Source organism: Camellia sinensis, chromosome 3 (genome assembly GCF_055761805.1).
Source record: "Camellia sinensis isolate YWXY chromosome 3, ASM5576180v1, whole genome shotgun sequence".
Classification (NCBI taxonomy): domain Eukaryota; kingdom Viridiplantae; phylum Streptophyta; class Magnoliopsida; order Ericales; family Theaceae; genus Camellia; species Camellia sinensis.
The window spans coordinates 136,137,237-136,156,065 of record NC_138963.1 but is presented as its reverse complement, the minus strand read 5'-3'; the positions used below and the strand labels follow the sequence as shown (position 1 = coordinate 136,156,065).

At 32.4% G+C, this 18,829-nt stretch overlaps 1 protein-coding gene across 1 annotated transcript; it reads left to right on the top strand.

Annotated features, from left to right (window-relative positions):
- The first annotated feature begins 13,118 nt into the window (after window positions 1-13,118).
- Window positions 13,119-16,871, top strand: LOC145821849 (uncharacterized). Its single transcript, XM_082918423.1, has 2 exons — window positions 13,119-13,615; window positions 16,094-16,871. The coding sequence occupies exons 1-2, from the start codon at window positions 13,119-13,121 to the stop codon at window positions 16,869-16,871; spliced, it is 1,275 nt and encodes a 424-aa protein (XP_082774549.1).
- The last annotated feature ends 1,958 nt before the right edge of the window (window positions 16,872-18,829 follow it).

Here is an 18,829-nt window from a genome sequence, read left to right as displayed (position 1 = left end):
CAAGTTTGTTGGACAAACAATTTTGAGATATTCAACAGATAAGGCCTAAGAAGGTCCCTTCATTGAAAAGAGGTTTAAAAATTAAAAATTTATTTAGTTATAAGTTTTAAAAATAATTTTAGAATGATTTGTAATTTTTGTGTATAATTAAATAAAGGGAGTATTACAGGTAGGTGGGAGAAGGAAAAAAAATAAACAACACATGGAGGGGTGCAAGTGACACTTATATCCTCACGGCCTTTCATTTGCATCTTTTGGACCTCCCATGTGCATTTGTTTGAGATTGGGTTTGAATTGGGTTGTGACCCAACATCCGTATCTGTTTTACGACCAATCTAGTTGGATTATTCAAATAACATTATATATTTATTTTTATATATAATGCAAGAGAGGTTTTCAACATTTGTAACTCTAGCCCTAATGGCTAGAGTTGATGGCATTGGTTAATGGCATTTGATGGTCCTTATGATGATAGTTTTCATGTTTAGGATTCACCTACTTGTATAAATAGAGCACTTTCCCCTCTAACTTAGCAATTTCTTTTTGGAGAAGTTTTTTGAGATGGAAAATGGTGGTTTTTGAGATGAAATTGGAGATGTTTCTCACATCAAAGAAAAATTTTCTCTCTCCTTTTTGTTAGCTCCCTTTTTTTGGTTCTTGTTAATGAGAGAGTACTGTCATTATTAATTCGCTGAAACTACTTAGGAGGTGCTTTTGCATTAGTTAGTTTCAATTGCCGCTGAAACTATTCATTGGTGAGGCGACAAATCTGTTTTAAAAAAACTGTGAATACCACAGATTTCGATTTGTATATCTTATCTTTTATTTTTCAAACTTTTAGATTTAATCTATTTCTTACATATTATTTTTGTATGTCCATGTGAATCTATTTTATAATATGTTCTAATATTGTAATCTATTTAATAGTCTTATATTTTCTTTAAGAATTAAAAATAAAATTATTTTATTTTCACTATTTATCGTATATAATTTAATTTTTTATTATTAAAAAAATACCAACAATTATTGTTTACTGTAAATAATCCTTCGTGTTCTTATAGTGGAGGTGGTGGGGGCAATGCCAAGCCAAAAGAGTGAGGAAAGAAATAGGTTATGGCGGTTTTGGGTAGTGAGAGAAGGACGGTAGTAGGGTGGAGAAAAGGGGTGGTGGTAGTTGATGTGGAGGGTGGGTGAAATATTTATTCCTTCCGTTTCAAAATATTAATTTTTTATTATCTCAAAATATTAGTCATTTTTTAAAAATCAAGAACTAAAATAATATAAAATTTCTATTATGCATTTTTTAAAATTTATTACTAACAATACTAAAAGTATAATTATGACAATTGATATTCTCAAAAAAATGTATTATCAAATGGTAATTTTGAAAAATTAATTTTTTTAAAGTACAATAATTGTATTACTAAAACAAGTTGAATTTATCAAAAGAGACTATGTGGTTGTTTGGGAAGTCAGTTTTTTTATAGGTTTTTTTAGTTGTAAGATATTATTGGAAAGTTTTTTTTTTGTGTTTGGGAAGATAGTTAGATTTTTTTGTAGTTAGATGTGATGTTTGTGAGAGAAAAAGTGAAATGATTATGAGATTTGATGTGATATTTTGTTTAGATTTATTTATTTTTGATTTTTTAACCAATTTATCTTTTAAGGAAAAAAAACCAAAAAAAAAACCAAAAAACTTCATTCCCAAACAAGAGTATCTTTTTTGTAGTAAAATAAATTTTATCCTTACTGGTAACTTTGCTTAATGATATATTTGTAATAAAAAAAATCACAATTTAGTAAGCGTATGAAGGCCTTGTTTGGCAACTTTAGTTTTACTTAAAAAGTTACTATAAATTGTCACATCACTCTCTATTTTTTTTGTAAAAAAATTTAAAAATTATAAAAATAATTTATTCTCAAACGAGGCTTAAAGACAAAAAACGCGTACAAATAGAGACTCTCTTCACACCCAATATTTGTTCCCTATTGTCCCTTACCCTTCCCATGTGTAGTTTTTTTTCATGTTAAAAATTGATAATTAAAAAGTATAAATTCAAAGTATCATTCTCCTAACTTTTAGATACTTAATTTTTTTTCTCAATTTACCTACAGTAATAAATTGCATTGGACACCCTAATATGATATATATATATATATATATATATATATATATATATATTATATTAAAAAAAGAAGCTATAAGAAACTTTAATAATGTACACAAAAAAATACTATTTGTGGATATTTTAATCAAAACGTTTGAATGGTGCATTAGTTACTTTTAAAAGGAGTTGATTGATGAATCTATTTTTCCTTCTCTTTGCCAGTAACTCTGAATTACCACGAAGGATGATTGGATATATATCAACCAGTTCAAACAATTGGATTAAGATCTGAATAATCAAGAATCTTTATTTTACCCAAAAAAAAAAACAAAAAAAAAAAAAAAAACAAAAAGAGAACTAAAAAAATTGTGCCTCACTTGGACCATGTACTCTGGTGCTCATTGTATCTACTTCCCACAAAGAAACACCACATACCCTGCTTGGAAAAGTCACCATCATAGTTAGATCGTTACCCTAATATTTCAAAGCCGCCTCCAAATAATTGAGAATAAGAGTGTTTCTATCATAAAAGATAAAATATAATTATATTTTATATATATATTTTTTATTATTTTTTTAATCTAAATCTATGACTTAAACACAATCTAAGGGATTTTTGAAATTTACAATAGAGTAATGCTAGAGATTTTAAATGATGTGACTCTTGTTGTCTTTTGGGTAACAATTGGTATCAGAGCCTGGGACTCTTGTTTAGATTTAACAATCTTGAGTTTTTTATCCATAACAACCATGTATTCTACTTACTCTACTGTAGGACAAGCTAGTAATAGGCCATCTCTCTTTGATGGTAGTAATTACATTCATTGGAAAGAAAAAATGATTTTGTATCTTCAAGCTACCAATTATGCTTTTTAGCTCATTATCACTAAAGGTCCTAAAATCTCTACCAAGATAGTAGACCATATCAGTGTGCCTAAACTTGAGGATGAATTTGATGAGCGTGATTATAAACCCCTTCAAGCTAATGCTAAAGCCAAGCTTATTCTTGTGTGTGGACTAGATGCAAATTAGTATAATAGAATTTCTGAGTGTATTACTGCTAAAGAGATTTGGGATAAACTTGAAATCACCTATGAAGGAATTAGCCAAATAAAAGAGTCTCGGATTGACATGCTTATTCATAATTATGAACTCTTTACTATGGAATCATTTGAATATATTTCTAAGATGCTTTACAAATTTTCCAATATTATTAATGCTCTAAAATCTCTTGGTAAATCTTATACTAATGGTGCGCTTGTGAGAAAAATACTTAAGTCTTTGCCAAATGAATGGAAAGCTAAGGTTACAGCTATCCAAGAAGCAAAAGACCTAACAAAATTAGACATTGAAGAACTCCTAAGCTCACTCATGGCTCATGAACTTTCAATGATAGATAACAGCAAAAAGGAAGCCATTTGGGGAGAAAATGATGGAGTAGCCAACCTGTGTCTCATGACTCTTGGAGAAGAAGAATTCACTCAAGATGAGGTAATTTCTAATTATGTAGAACTTGAAAGCGCTTTCAATGAATTACATAACATATTTAGAAATGTTTGCGTTGAGAATTCTAAATTAAAGAAATTAGTTACTTCTCTTTCAAATGATGTGGAAATGAAAAATGCTATTTTGAAAAATGACTTTACGTCTATTGCCAATGAGAAAAACATTTTGAAAAACAATGTTGAGGATTTAAACAAAACTCTTGAAAATTTTGTAAAAAGAAAAGAAAACCTCAACAAGTTTCTTGGAAATAAAAAATGTGTTTTTGACAAAGTAGGCATTGGTTTTGATCCTTCTAAATCTTTTATGTGATTAAATGTTCTTGAGACTAATCCCTATGGACCCAAGAAAGTATGAGTACCAAAAAAGAAATTAAGATGTTTTGTAAGTGGAATCTCAAAGAACACCAAGAACTTCGAGAGGAAATGCACAACAAGAGTGTTCAATCTAAAGAGCAAAATCAGCCCCTACAAGAAGAAGAAGAATGATGAAATGAAAATCACCAAGATGAACAATAGAGGTAATGTATGTGTGAAGATTCCAAAGAGGTAAATGATGGTATAACTCCTAACACACCTTTAAGCTTAAAGTTCTATATTCTTTAAGGTGTGATTTGTGTACAATAGATTGTGTCTAATCATTGCTTCCATGTAACCTAATTGTACTAAGTTTGCTAAGTCATGTTCTACCAGTTTCTTTCAAACCATCATTGAACTCAAAAATGAGAATTATATTATTTTGATGAATGCCTATTAGAATATGAATGATTCATGTATTCATTAACATTTTATATCATGTCATCCATGGCTATGAAAAAGAGATAAGAAGTAATAAATATTTTTTGTGAGCATACTTTTCACATCTTATATATGACTTCATACTAATATGTTAATTCCTTTTTGAGTCATATCTTTGTAGAATCAATTTTGATGTCATAGCGTGTTTTTGAGATATATACTATTTATATTTTGAATTGTACATTTATGATTTCAAGAATATGCTCAATATGAAAATTTCATGCTTATATGCTTTATATTGGAATATTTGAATGAGTTATGAAATTCGTTGATTATGATCCATCAACAATGTCTAAATGAAAAGAAGTATCATACGTTTGTAGAGATATTGCATCTGTCCTATTGAATATCTTTTGAATATGGATTATATTGGCATACATCTCATGAAATGCTTTTGATTGATAAATTGTTGAATTAATTGTTTATAGCATTCATGTTGTGTTCCACATTAAGTAAAATTTTTTATCACACTTGAGTATGTGGATTGAATTGATGAAAATGCCTCTTGATAATGTTATGTGATTAAATGAGATTGTTGCATCATTTTTTAATAAAACAAAGAGCATAACACTATTTTCTTATGCATATTATGCTATGTGCTATAACTTGAAAATTCTGAAAAATAGCATTCCAAACTCTTGTTTGATCATTGAATTATTTTTCACATTTTCAGTTTGTGATAAGAAGTGATTTGTGCTGTATTTTTATTGAGTAACAGTGATTGTTCTATGAATGTTATATTTACACAAATCACATTAGAAAAGGGTAGCACCAACTTAGGGGGAGAAATCATTTTGCTAATATACTTGTTAAACCCTTTTGAGATGAACTCTTCATGAAAGAAAATTGAAGATTGAAAAGCTTCCATCTCTTGAACCTAACGTATGCCTCATATACTCTCTTAAGCTTTTGAGATAAAAATTCTATCTTATATCCTTTGAGCTAATACTGTTATTACTTTGATATGAAAAAGATTTATTATGCTTTATATGATTTGCAATGTATACTCTTTGATGATGCTTTTGTCAAAAATCATGCCTATGCTTAAAATGTGTATTACATATTGAAATTCATGAGGGATTGCTATACCTTGAACATGCTTCATATTTTGGATTTACATTAGCTCCATGAGATTATATTGAGTTTAATCTAATATGAGCAATATTTGGTATTCTACGTAATGCTTGAGCTATGATTGTTAAATCTTTTAGATTGCATATTGGTATCCTTGGTAGATTGCATGTTGGTATCATTTTGGCATCCTTATTAGTAATATTTGGCATCCTATTTGATATTATTGAGGAGAATATTTCAATTATGAGCTTTCATTTATCATATCTCCTATTGATTTTGCCAAATGAAACAAGGGGAAGAGTTTAAACTTGATTATTTTTTAAAAATCCCTTCAGTTTTTATTCTGTTTTTGATATCAAACTTATGGGCTTGCACCTTCACATGTTACTATTTTTTTTGCCCATTATTGCCAAATGGTATGTGCTTTAATTGTATGATCATTATGTGCTATCATTTTTTTGGTATCATAGAGCTACCTTGATATGGATGATTATTTGTGCTATAATGAGACTTACATTCTTTCATCCTATATGCTGTACCATACTCCCTCATTGTGCTTGATTTTGTTGAAAATGTCATCAGGGGAGAAAAAGAGACTTGATTATTTTAGTATCTCTGATTATTTTGGTATCTCTATGTTTTTGGTATCTTAATTCTTACAACATAGCTCTTGAGCTGATCAGTTGTTGATAATGTAAGAGGAAGATCTTTTTCCTCAAGGAAGAGTGACTTGAACTTTAGCTCCATATTTATGCTCTTGCTTGGTAACCTCATTTGATCTATGCATTGTTATGTCTATTATAGTCTTGATGCTTTTGCTAAGAAATTGAGAATTCGATCATGCTCAAATGCTTCTCATATACTCATTAACAATTTGGTCTCTTATTATTATTTTTTGTTTGGGCTTAATTTTCTTATTTTTTTCTCTGCTTTTTAATTTCATTTTTCAGTACTTAAACATAAACACAATAACAAATCAAAATACAAATATTTACATAAAAAAACCAAAAAAAAAAAAAACACCCTTCATTTTTTTTACGGCCACACGCCGATCAAAATAAACATAAAAAAAAAACCTTGTATTTTTTTCCGACCATACGCCGATCTTACTTACTCGTCTCTTCCATCGTTTTTTTTTTCTTTTTATCACCTTGGGCGACCCTTGATGCCCCTGCCCCCGTGCTTTCGTCGAGAGCGATGACTCCCCACTGACAATCAAAGGCCAAGAACAACGTTGCTCCAAATCAGGCCATGGAGGTGGTCTTACATTTAAGCTCTTTATTTTCTACCTTCAGTGCGCCTATTTCTACTCGCACATCCTTGTACATGCGCTGGAGCAGAGAGAGTTGGGCATTGACCTCATGGAACTCACTCGTCCTGTTCTGCAAGCGGTGAGCCAATTTTGTGATTGCCGTCACCGTCTCCATACAGGACGTCAGTGTGAAATGATTGGCTTCTATGTCAGATTGAGCTACCATGATTTGCTTAATCGACATCATAGGAATGTTTGGAAGAGAAATGACAGGAAGAGTAGAAGTAAGGGCACTCGGTCTAGCACAGCTTATGGGATTGTTCAGGTCCGGAAATAGAGTGAGGGGACGGGATGAAGAAGCCTTGGTTTAGAGGTGAGAGGTGTAAAAAAAATGAGTTGTAGAGAAATAGAAGAGAACAAACTGAGGTTTGGCCTCCTTCGTTCAATTTCTTTTTTTTTTGTTTCTCGATGCGGAAGAAGAAACAGAAGAGAGTGGTGAAGAAGAGATAGAAAAGAATGGTGAAGAAGAAAATGGAAGAGTGTGTGATTAAGAGAAGAGGCTGAAGAGAAGAAGACAAGGAGGGTGAGATAGCTAAGACGAGCGGCAATCAAGGAGAGCTGCTTTTGTTGGCCAATGAAGCAAAAGTCAGGCCGCGTGGCAACCGTGTTTTGCGAAAAAAGAGAAAGACGCGATTTTCGACAGAAAAAAGAGACGCGCGTGAATCGTATATATATGTATATATGTGTTTTGAATTGTATAGATGCCATTTATCACTATCATGTTCCTCCTTATCCTCCAGATTCTGACCCATGATTTCCTTTTGATAATGTCATAGGGGGAGAAAACTTATTATGATGTTATGATGTTATGTATTTTGGTATTATTTTCAAATTAATCTGATGTTATCTTAGTTTCATAGCATGTCTCCAATTAAAGCTTATTTATTACACATGTGCTAACCTATATATTTAGAAATGAATTCAGGGAGCATGACTTGAGGGGGAGTAACGCTAACCTATATATTTAGAAATGAATTCAGGGAGCATGACTTGAGGGGGAGTCTTTCTTACTCCCAAATCAAATCAAAACATCATTGTGTGCCATCATCAAAAAGGGGGAAATTGTTAGACTTATTTATTTTGATGATTTATTTAATTATGTTTTAATTTATTTGGAAGAGAAAAATAGAATCAAAATTTATTTTGATGATTTATTTGAAAGAGAAAAATATAATAAAAATTTATTTTAATGATTTATTCGAAAGAGAGAAATAGAATCCAAAATTTATTTTGATGATTTATTTAATTATATTTTAATCAAAATTTATTTTAATGATTTATTTGAAAGAGAAAAATAGAATCAAAATTTATTTTGATGATTTATTTGATAGAGAAAAATAGAATCAAAATTTATTTTGTCCCATTATTTCTCTTCTAAACCTTTATCCTAAATGTTTTTAGAATGTATTAAATATTTGATTAAATCAGGAGTTCAAACAGCCCAAAACAAAGGTTCAAACAGCCTAGCACAACAGCAGGCCAAAAGGTTCAAAAGGTTCAAGTGAAAGATATCCAAATTAGTAATGATGAAAATACAACGGTTATAAACGGCTATAAAGGTTCGAAAGGCCAAAAGGTTCAAAAGGTTCAAGTGAAAGATATTCAGATTTGTAATGATGGAGTGGAAGATATTCAAATTGGTAATGATGGAAGTACAACGGCTATAAACGGCTATAAATTCAAATGACTACAACGGCTATAAACGGCTATAATTTTCATTATATATACCAAAATCTCTAATATAAACAAGTTACAAAAAACTTGAAAATATTCTTTGACCTATAATCACTCACATCTATTCTCAGAAATTATACACTGAACCTTAAGCTTTAAGCCCATCTTTCCTGTGTGAGATTTACAAAAAAATCAAAGCTTCATTTTATATATCTATCTTTGAGAGATATTTATTGTAAGCTTTCTTTGAAAACAAAAATACCATTTCATCTTGTAAAAGTGTTGCAAACACTGTGTTCTTGAAATATTGAGAGTGATTGTGAATCACCTAAGATTTGCAAGGGTTTAGACTTGTGAAGTCTGTGTAAAATCCATGGAGGATTGCTCCATTTATAAAGAGGTTGCTAGCACCCCTATAAAGTTAGAAGATAGTGGAAAATCTCAAGTGAAGCTTGAGGAGTGGACGTAGGCCGAGTTGAAGCCGAACCACTATAAATTTGTTTGCCTCTTTCTCCCTTGTCTCTTTATTTTATGTTAAATTGCCATAGTTATATTTCACATTTTTACTATGCTAAAATCATTAACTGACATAGTTGTTAAGACAATTGTTTTAATTATTTTTATTTCATTAATTATATTTATCTATTGTGCTAGTCATAATTTTTATTAGGGTATTATTAATTTTAATTGTAAAAACCTAATTCACCCCCTCTTAGGTTGTCTTTTTGGTAACATTATTCTTCTTCTCTGCCTCTCTTGCTATTTGTGATTTCTGACAATCGTTGACGGGTGACCATATCTTGCTTCTTCTCTTTCTTTTTCCGATATATAGTCACCGGCGACCGACGACTACCATCGATTGGGATTCATTGGCAACCACTGACCGCCGACTCCTTACTTCACCCTCACTGACGGTAAAGAAGATATGTTTCCAACGAAGAAGATGAGTAGATCTACTTAGATCTACATCAGATTTGGCTAGATCTAAACAAAAAATAGTTACCAGAGTACAATCCTCTCTCTATATCCGCCTTTCTCCTTCGATCTCTTATTTTTTTCTACATTTTCTTTGCTATACACTTCTCTTTTATGTTCTAATGGAGAAAATTTTCAAATTCTGAACAAGTTGTTTTCGAGTTTTAGTTACAGGCGGTAAAAATTGTAAAATTTTGCAGTTTTAATTTTTTTTAGTGCTAGAATGAATCATGGTTTAAAACTGTAAAATTTTGCAGTTTCAAATTTTTTTGGTATTGGAATGAATCATGGTATAAAACTGTAAAATTTTGCAGTTTCATAACATTCTTTAGAACTGTAAAATTTTATAGTTTCATAATATGTTTTTCAGTTTGATTAATAAGGATAAATGCTTAATAGATTTTTGCTTTGAAACTGTAACATTTTACTGTTTCAAAACTTACTTTTCAGTTTGATCAATATTGGAGATTATTTGCTTAAATCTTACAAAAATTAAAAAATAGCATATGTTTTTCCCATTGTTACTGTTTTTTGTCGTTCTATTTTTTTTCTCTTTTAATTTATCAATATTTAGTACATTTTGCTATGTTTTTTCGCTCTAATTTCTCCATTTTTTTTTGGGCAATATTTTAGACATTCCGGCGAGTCTGCAATGATGTTCTTAACGTCCATTGAACGTTCTGAACATTCCGACGACTTTCATTAACGCTCTTAACACTCCGGTGAACTTCTGGCGATTCTCCGGCGACTTCCCAGTGATATTGAACATTCCGATGAGTCTCTGGTGACCGTTTGATGGAAGTCCGATGGTAGTAAGATGTAACAGTGTCTGTAAATTTAAAAAAAAAAAAAGATTTTTTGATAAAAATTAAAAATATATAGGACTAATTGGTGCAAGTATTTTGTTTGAGGATTAGATGAGTCTTGAACTTTGTATATGGGACTTATTGGTAAATTCTCATTGATAAATAAATATGGACCTAACAGAATATATTGGGGCCCTTTAAATTGGCTCTAAAACAACAAAAATAATTTGGGCCGACAACACTTTATTAAATTTGGGGGCCCTAGTTTGGACCAAATTTTTTGGGTCTAAGACACAAACCTTACTAGCCATAGGCCAGGGCCGGTCCTGCATTTTTATCTTCTTCATTTTTTGTGACTCGAGAACTTTTCAATCAATTGAAGGTAAGCCTATTTGTCCAGATCATCAAATCAAGATAGAATTTTGGCATTTGGAAAAGTTCTCTGATGGATGAGGGTCCATGATATCAGCAAGGGAGTGATATGCAATAATTCACAAAGGAGTGGTTCCATCTGTTCAAGGAAGACAATAGAATAAATTGAAAGTTATATGGGGTCTATATTGCCCATACCTTGTTCCAGTTATATTTCTTCCATTTACTCTAACCAAATTTTGTGCATATTGATATTGTTGGAGGTATTTGTTGCTGCAAGGTGCATCTCTTGTCTCCTTTTTTCAGTGGTTGCACAGTCTCGTCTGACGACACAAAGTACTAAACAAAAAAATCTGCAATGAAGAAGCCTGTGTACATAAAGCAGCAATTGAATTTAATAAAAGCACCCAAACATGATGAAATCACCTCTTAACCTGTCTGCAATTGCCTGTGTAAACATTTTGTCTTTTTAGTTCGAATCACAACACCCAATGCTGAATGCTTGGGCAGACATTTTCAGAGGTAGACATTAACATCAATTTGTAAATATATCATCCCACTTATTAAGCCATCATTGATTAAAACCTAGGTGTTAATAAAACTATCTAATAGTAAAGAGAAAGATGAAGTCCACATAATAGGCAGTCGCACAGATTGTGGAGCTTAAATATATTTTTGACACAACCAAAAAAAAAAAAATTTGAGTAGAAAAAGTGGTAGTCAGAAATAACTAACCAAAAAGAAATAAATCCAATCATTTTTCTGTTGTAATTTTGAAATTAGTACAATCTTAATTTTGATCTCCTCCAAACTTTGTGGCAATTTGCAATTGCAATAATCTTATTTTTGAACTCCTCCAAACATCATTGAAAGCCCCTTTACAGTTTTTTTTTTTTCTACAAAAATAAAATAAGAAGCAGCTTCATCTTAATATATCAAAAAAACCTTATGCAACTCTTGACAAATGGCAATCTCTCTCTCTCTTTCTTATCCAACCACAAGCACAATGAAAGTCAGCAGCTTCAAAGATTGAAATGTTTTTACTAGACCAGATATGATCTCCCTGTTATTCAGTCAGGAAGAATAGCTTTCAAATTTATTGCAAGCTGCTCGACCCTACAACGACAAATATCAACAAAAGGGCCAATAACTGTTGCCTCTATGTTTTTAACATGGCCTTAGCTGCTTAATGACTGATAGTTACAGTTCTCAAAGTTAAGTTATCGTGTGTCAAATTATTAACTATGAGGTGCCATCAATATTAGATTGAAATTTGAGCTTCAAACAGATTTATGAAGATAATTTGAAATGGTATGATTTTGTAAAAGGGTCACCCAAAAAAATTCAGAGTAAAGTATTTAATTTTTCCTTCCTTTCCCTATTTCACTACATTAGCATCGGTCTAATGAGGCATTCTATTTTGTACTTTTTAAATGAAAAAAGGGACGCACCAATCCACTTACCCCCATTATCTCCAAGCACCCCCCCGCAAGCAAACAAGCACTTTTTTAGTAGCAATTTTTCTTTGGGCTGAAGTGATCACTTGAATCAAATTACTGCTGAAAAAATTTCCCAAAGTATCACTTAGCATTTGATGTTTATAAAAAAAAAAAGGCAAATAAATAAATACAAGGAGAGAAAGAAAAGATAACTAAAAACAGAGTATTACAAACAAGAGATATATGTACAGAATATATAACACTTCAAGCAAAAAGAATGGGTAGATCTATCAGTAGCGAACCCTATACATGTCCAATTTGAATCAATCTCAATGGATCCCTGCCGCACACTCCTTGATGAAAAAGAAAAAGGCATGGAGTTTTCAAGCTCTTCACATTGTGAAACTGGATAAATTCAAGGAACAAGCTCATATGTCACATAAATATGTGGAAACCAAAATTCTATAACAAAAAAATTTGATACCTTGTATTAATTTTGCAAAAATGGGTAACAAAAATAGATTCCCTCCTGCTGGAGGAGTAAAAAATACAAAACTTCTCTCTAATAGTGCAATGACCTATGCAGTTGAGTAGATTCAAGCCACAATTCCAACCATGATGAAGCTAATTACACACTTCCAGAGTTAAAGACATGCAAGTCTAGTAAGTTATTGTAGTGCCCCTTCTCTATTTCCTCCTCCTCCTCCACCACCCAATGAATGAGAAGGGTCTCAATAATAAAATCTTCCCAATCAACATCAATGGCCATTTTCTTTTTTATGAGATATTGCATATATTGACGTGGCATTTGTAAATATTTATTTATTTAAAATATATAATTAAATTATTTATAAAAAAAATATTTTCAAACGGTAATATTTTCTCAACGGTCATTTTTTCAAACAGTAATATTCTCTCAACGGTCATATTTTCAAACGGTAATATTCTCTAATGGACATATTCCTAACGGTCATATATTTTTGTTTATGAAAAGGTTTACTTTTTCATTTTTACCAATTTGAACTATATTTCTCAACTTCATTCATTTTTTAATTACCATGGCTCGCAATACCATGAAAATGATTCTTAACGACTTTGACGGTGATGACGAATTGCAGCTAATAACAATAGTTACAATGGAAGAAGAACGACTCAATAGAGAAAGATGTTCGAGAAGACGTAGTGGTTCCATTGATGGCCATGCAGTTATTTATCGCGATCGAGTTCAAGGCCATGAGAGACTTTATCGAGACTACTTCTCAGAAACAACTATATATCCTGCCCATTTATTCAGGAGGAGATTCCGGATGAATCGATCTCTCTTTCTTCATATTCTATCTACGGTGGAAGCATATGATCCATATTTTGTCCAGAAAACAGATGCTGTTGGAATCATTGGTTTGTCTTCCCTTCAAAAAATGACAGCTGCTATGAGGATGCTCGCTTATGGAGTAGCAGCAGATTTGGTGGATGATTATGTGAGAATTGGTGAAAGCACCACCATAAAGAGTCTAAAACACTTTGTTAAGGCGGTGGTTGCAATGCTTTCTGAGAGGTACTTGATGTCACGACCCAAACCCGCCCCTATGAGTTTAGTATCGCAACTGGCCAGTTATCCTTGGATTACCAAAGGCCTCTTACTGATTAACTTATAAGTAGGGGCTGCGGAAGCAAATATAGAAACATACATAGTCCAATGAGCTGTGGAGACATATATGGGACAGATAACTTAAAACGTTTATAAACGTACGAGTGACGACATAAGATATAGTATTTACACATCACGCCATGAACATATTGTCAGTAATCTAGCCCAAATACAAACAAATTGACATAGTCTGGTACAAATACAAAAACAGCCACTAAACTTGACTTCATCCGGAACCTCCTCAGAAAGCACAAAGGTTGGCTGACAAGAACTGTAACGTAGGTCGCCAACTCTGGACCTGGTCACGTGCCTGCTCACTTACATACATAATATAAATAGTGAGCGAAAGCCCAGTGAATAATAACAGAGTAAAGATTCTATTGAATGATGCCCATACAGAAACTGAGTCTTGTTTGCGTTCGAAAGTCATAACAAAATAGAATCATATAGTTACATTTGTATTCAAAGCTCGAATGTGTATATCATACCACAGTACGTGGCACATCCATTAGTATTAACAAATCTGATGACCCATAAGGGACTGCTGTGAAGGCTTTCTGATGACTTATGTGCACAAAGACGTTTCTGATGACCCATAAAGGGGACTCATATCATATGATGCTAAGGATGCCACAGATGCATTTCAGAATCTTGGACAATCATTCATTCATTTCAAACATAGCGTAGCATTTTAGAAAACTAATTATTTCATATCACAATGTTCAGAAAATATATAACATTGAACATAACTTTACAAAGTTATTACTCACAGATAACTGATAGCTCCAAACGAACAGCAAAGTGGGCAATTCACCTATCTTGAGGCGCGTGACCTACATAACATGGCAGATTCATATATTGAAACACAAGCTTGGATTGTATCTAACCTACTTCATTTGTTCTTAATGTGTTTCTAGTCTTTAACCTCATTATGAAGTCTTAACATGGCTTAGGAGTGCCTAGGATGGAATGAGGATGCTAAAATGTACTTGAAAACATTTTTCAAATCTTGCGGAAAACAGGGTCCACGCACGAGTATGGCTTTCCTCGCTCGAACGGACATACAAAAAGTGAGGGTTCGCTCGAGCATGACTTCCTTCGCTTGAGCGGACTGCAAACTTCGAAAAAGTACTGGTTGCTTGAATTTCAAGCTCGATGAACGCTTGATCCACGCTTGAGTGTGAGACTCAGACCCTCGCTCGAGCTTGACTTTTGTCGCTCGAGTGTGCTGCAAAACATATGAACTTCTGGGTACATGCATTTCACGCTCGAGCGGAATTCATGTCGCTCGAGCGGAAGTGCATGCACTCAGAGTGCTCGCTACGCTCGATCGTGAACTCCTACGCTTGAGCGTGGATGCAAATTATGGAATTTCCAAATTTGATCCCCAAGCTCAAAACTCAAACTTGAAGCCCTCAAACTTGATTTTTTTGGGCCAAAACTTGAGGAAACACTTAGAAACCCATTAAACATCATGACTTAAGGATTATTTCAAGAAATCATAGCCCAATAGCTTGCCAATTGTTCTCAAATTCAACTTAAACTTCATGAATTCTCCAAAAACATGACATGCATGAAATGATTGAGCTTCAAGCTTCTAAATCATGATCAAATGAAATGAGAGGATGTAAAACATGATGAATTCCCACAACTAAGCTCAATTTATGACATGCATGAAAGAATTCCTAGCAAACATGCTCTAAATGTAATGAAATGTACATGCATGCATGAATTGATCTTCCTTTCTACTTCTTAAGCTTGATTCTTACATCTCATAGCTCTATTTACTTGAATTCATGGATGAATTAACTCAATTTCAAGACTAGAGACTTGGCTTCTTACCTTAGATGCTCAATTGGGTCCTAGGTGCTAAATTCTTGAGCTATATGATCAAATCTCCAAAGTTCATTTTTCTTTTCTAGCAATTCCTTTTATTTGAGTTCAATTCTCAAGCCTAGGACCAAATCTTCCTACTCTCTCCTTCTCTCACGTTTTTGAGCATCAAATTAAGGAAAAATGAGGTGTAAAGTTGAACTAGTGGGGTCAAATATGGCTCATTTGGTGGTAAATAATCAAAGTTAATCAAATGGCATTAAATTAATCTAATTCTATCCCTCCGAACCGAATTTTAATTAAACTTGCCATAAGGTTCTAAAAATTCCAAATAACACATAAATCAAATCAATTTTTGTATCGGATGCCGATACGACCTTCAATTCGCAAACCAAAACAAAATCATGAACAGATTTTCCTACGTTAAACAGATAAAAATGCATTTAAAGCAACACACCCATGTAATTAATTCCAAATTTGACCTTAATAACTTATTAGGCATAAGAAATCATGGATTAACATTAATCATAGGTCGGGGTTATTACACTTCAGGAGCCCTAACAACGATGATATTTCAAGATTATTAGCGATAAGAAGCAATCACGGGTTTCCTAGTATGTTAGGGAGAATTGATTGTATGCATTGGAAGTGGAAAAATTGTCCTATTGCACGAAAAGGTATGTATTCTGGTCACATCCATGAACCAACTATTATTTTAGAGGCTGTGGCTTCTCAAGATTTATGGATATTGCATCCCTTTTTTGGGATGCTCGGATCTCATAATGACATCAATGTATTAGATCGTTCTTTTGTATTTTCACTCCTTACTGAAGGTCGTGCTCCTCCAGTAAATTACTTAATCAATGGAAATGATTATACAATGGGATACTATCTTGCCGATGGTATATATCTGCAATGGGCAACATTTGTCAAAACAATCTCATCTCCACAAGGGAATAAGCAAATATATTTTGCAAAAGCTCAAGAATCGACAAAGAAGGATGTTGAACGAGTATTTGGTGTGCTCCAAGCACGTTTCTCGATTGTGCGAGGACCTGCACGTTTTTGGAAAATGGAAATAATGGAAGATATTATGATGGCATGCATAATAATGCATAACATGATTGTTGAAGATGAGAGGGATGCCAATGGATTAGACTTTAATTATGATACAACTAGTGAAAGTCTTCCACCAATGTCTCATGAGCATACACCAGAACTTTGTGAATTCATTCAAAACCATCATCGCATCAGAGATAGAGGAACTCACTCCAAACTCAAACAGGACTTGGTTGAACACTTGTGGACACTACATGGAGACTCCTTGTGAGAAGTACTAGTTGGTTCTTATTGATTTTTGTACTAGCTTATATGCTTTAGTGGGTGTGTTTTCAAAAATATTTGTACTACTTTATGTGCTTTCAATAATATATCACTAGTGATTTATTTTTAATCTATGATCTTTAGTGATACTTAGAATAAATTTTTTCTGTCAATAAATCCCTAACTTATTTTTGGAATACAATCAAACTTATTATTGGCCATAAAAAGAACAAAAGAATAAGTGAATGAAAGATCCCATTAAGTTGAATATGGAGAATTCTTAATCTTTCTTTACATCTCTCATTAATTTTGAAATCCAGGACTTGAATGGACATCCAAAATATAAAGAACAAAAATTGAAGTAACCATAATTAGCTATATAAATTTTCTGTAGAAACACTTGTTAATTAGAATATTGATTTACAATACCCCATTTATTTTTTCAATTTTATTTTCCTACCACAAATTGGCCTCAGCCTCAACAAACACAGCAAGTCTAAACTAACTTAGAAGAGCACATGCTTTAAATTTAAAGAATACCCAGTCCACAACTCTAGCACAATATACAACACATCAAGCAAAATTAATAGCACTAAATCCAAGTCAAAGCACTAAATTCCAACAAGAATTCAAACCCAACAAGTCTTTCTCCATTTCAGATTTCAACCAGCAAAATTTGAAACAAACCCAACTCTAAATCCAAGTCAAAGCACTAAAATTTTGCAGATCAAAAATAAATGTGCCAGCAAACCCCAAAATAAAACACAGTCAAACTTAAATTAAATAAAAACATAATTTCAAAGCTAAATAGAAACAATTAATTCCTTTTTTCAAGGATTTGCATCTGACGTTGGCGAATATATTGTGCTTGCAATGGAGGCATCATACTTGTATCCATTGACATGATTCTCTCTTCTTCTCTCCGTTTCTCCAATGCAAGCCTTCGTTTCTCTCTCCTTTCCTCATTTCAATCCTCCGTTCCTCTTGAAGATAAGATTTCTCAAATATCTCTATTTTCTTCTCATTTGTTATGTCATTCTTTACCTTTATCTCTTCTAAGAGCTTCACAAAAGGCAACTCTGTAACATTATTTCCAAGATCTTTAGCTTTTTTTTTCTTTGCGGCCTTCCTTCCTGCTGGTCTTTCCACAAGCATTTATTATTCTGAGATTCATAATCTTTCATTTTCATAGTAGAAATAATAGAGTATAATCCCTAAGCAAAAAAAATAAAGTCACGAAATGAATTAAGGCATTTTCAATAACTGTTATAATGAGCAAGTGTTAACTACAGCACCTGTGAAATGTTTTTCTAGTTGGTGCACTTCATACTCACAATTTCCCATTAGAAGATTTTGCTGAATTAATAGTGAAAAAAATATATTTTTGGGTGCTTATTTTTATGATCAAACAATGCAAAATTTTCTTAAAGTGTAATAACTATAATCTAAGAATGTACAATAATCTATAAACCTTTTTTTTCCTTTAAATATGAAACAAAATTTTGCAACAGAACGTTTACAACCCAAAAACAATGTTTACAACCCAAAAGAGTAAATTGTGACTATCTAAGCTTTGACACAAAACAATGTTTACAACCCAAAAACAACCAAGGGGATATGTTTGGTACATGTACATTCAATCTAAATTGCATATCAATTTGGAACAGAATACATCTCATGTAATCAAATTGTGCCATAATAACAAGGAACAACAAACACAAAAGAGAAAAATCATTTACACCCAATCAACTGACCTCAAACACAAAAAACCACAAACATCTAGATTAATGCTCATTTTCCACATCATTCAAGAAAATAATCCCATATCCATCCACAATATGAAACAATTCCACAGATTAGACCCATGAAATTCATTTGTCATTACCGAGAACAAAATAAGATCCACTCATGTATACAACATGCATACACACACACACACACACATATATACACACACAATGCATA

Coding starts and splice junctions, on each gene's coding strand:
- LOC145821849 (XM_082918423.1), top strand. CDS start 13,119: ATGGCTCGCAATACCATGAAAATGATTCTTAACGACTTTGACGGTGAT. Junction 13,616..16,093: donor GTTGCAATGCTTTCTGAGAG/GTACTTGATGTC, acceptor ATTACACTTCAG/GAGCCCTAACAACGATGATA.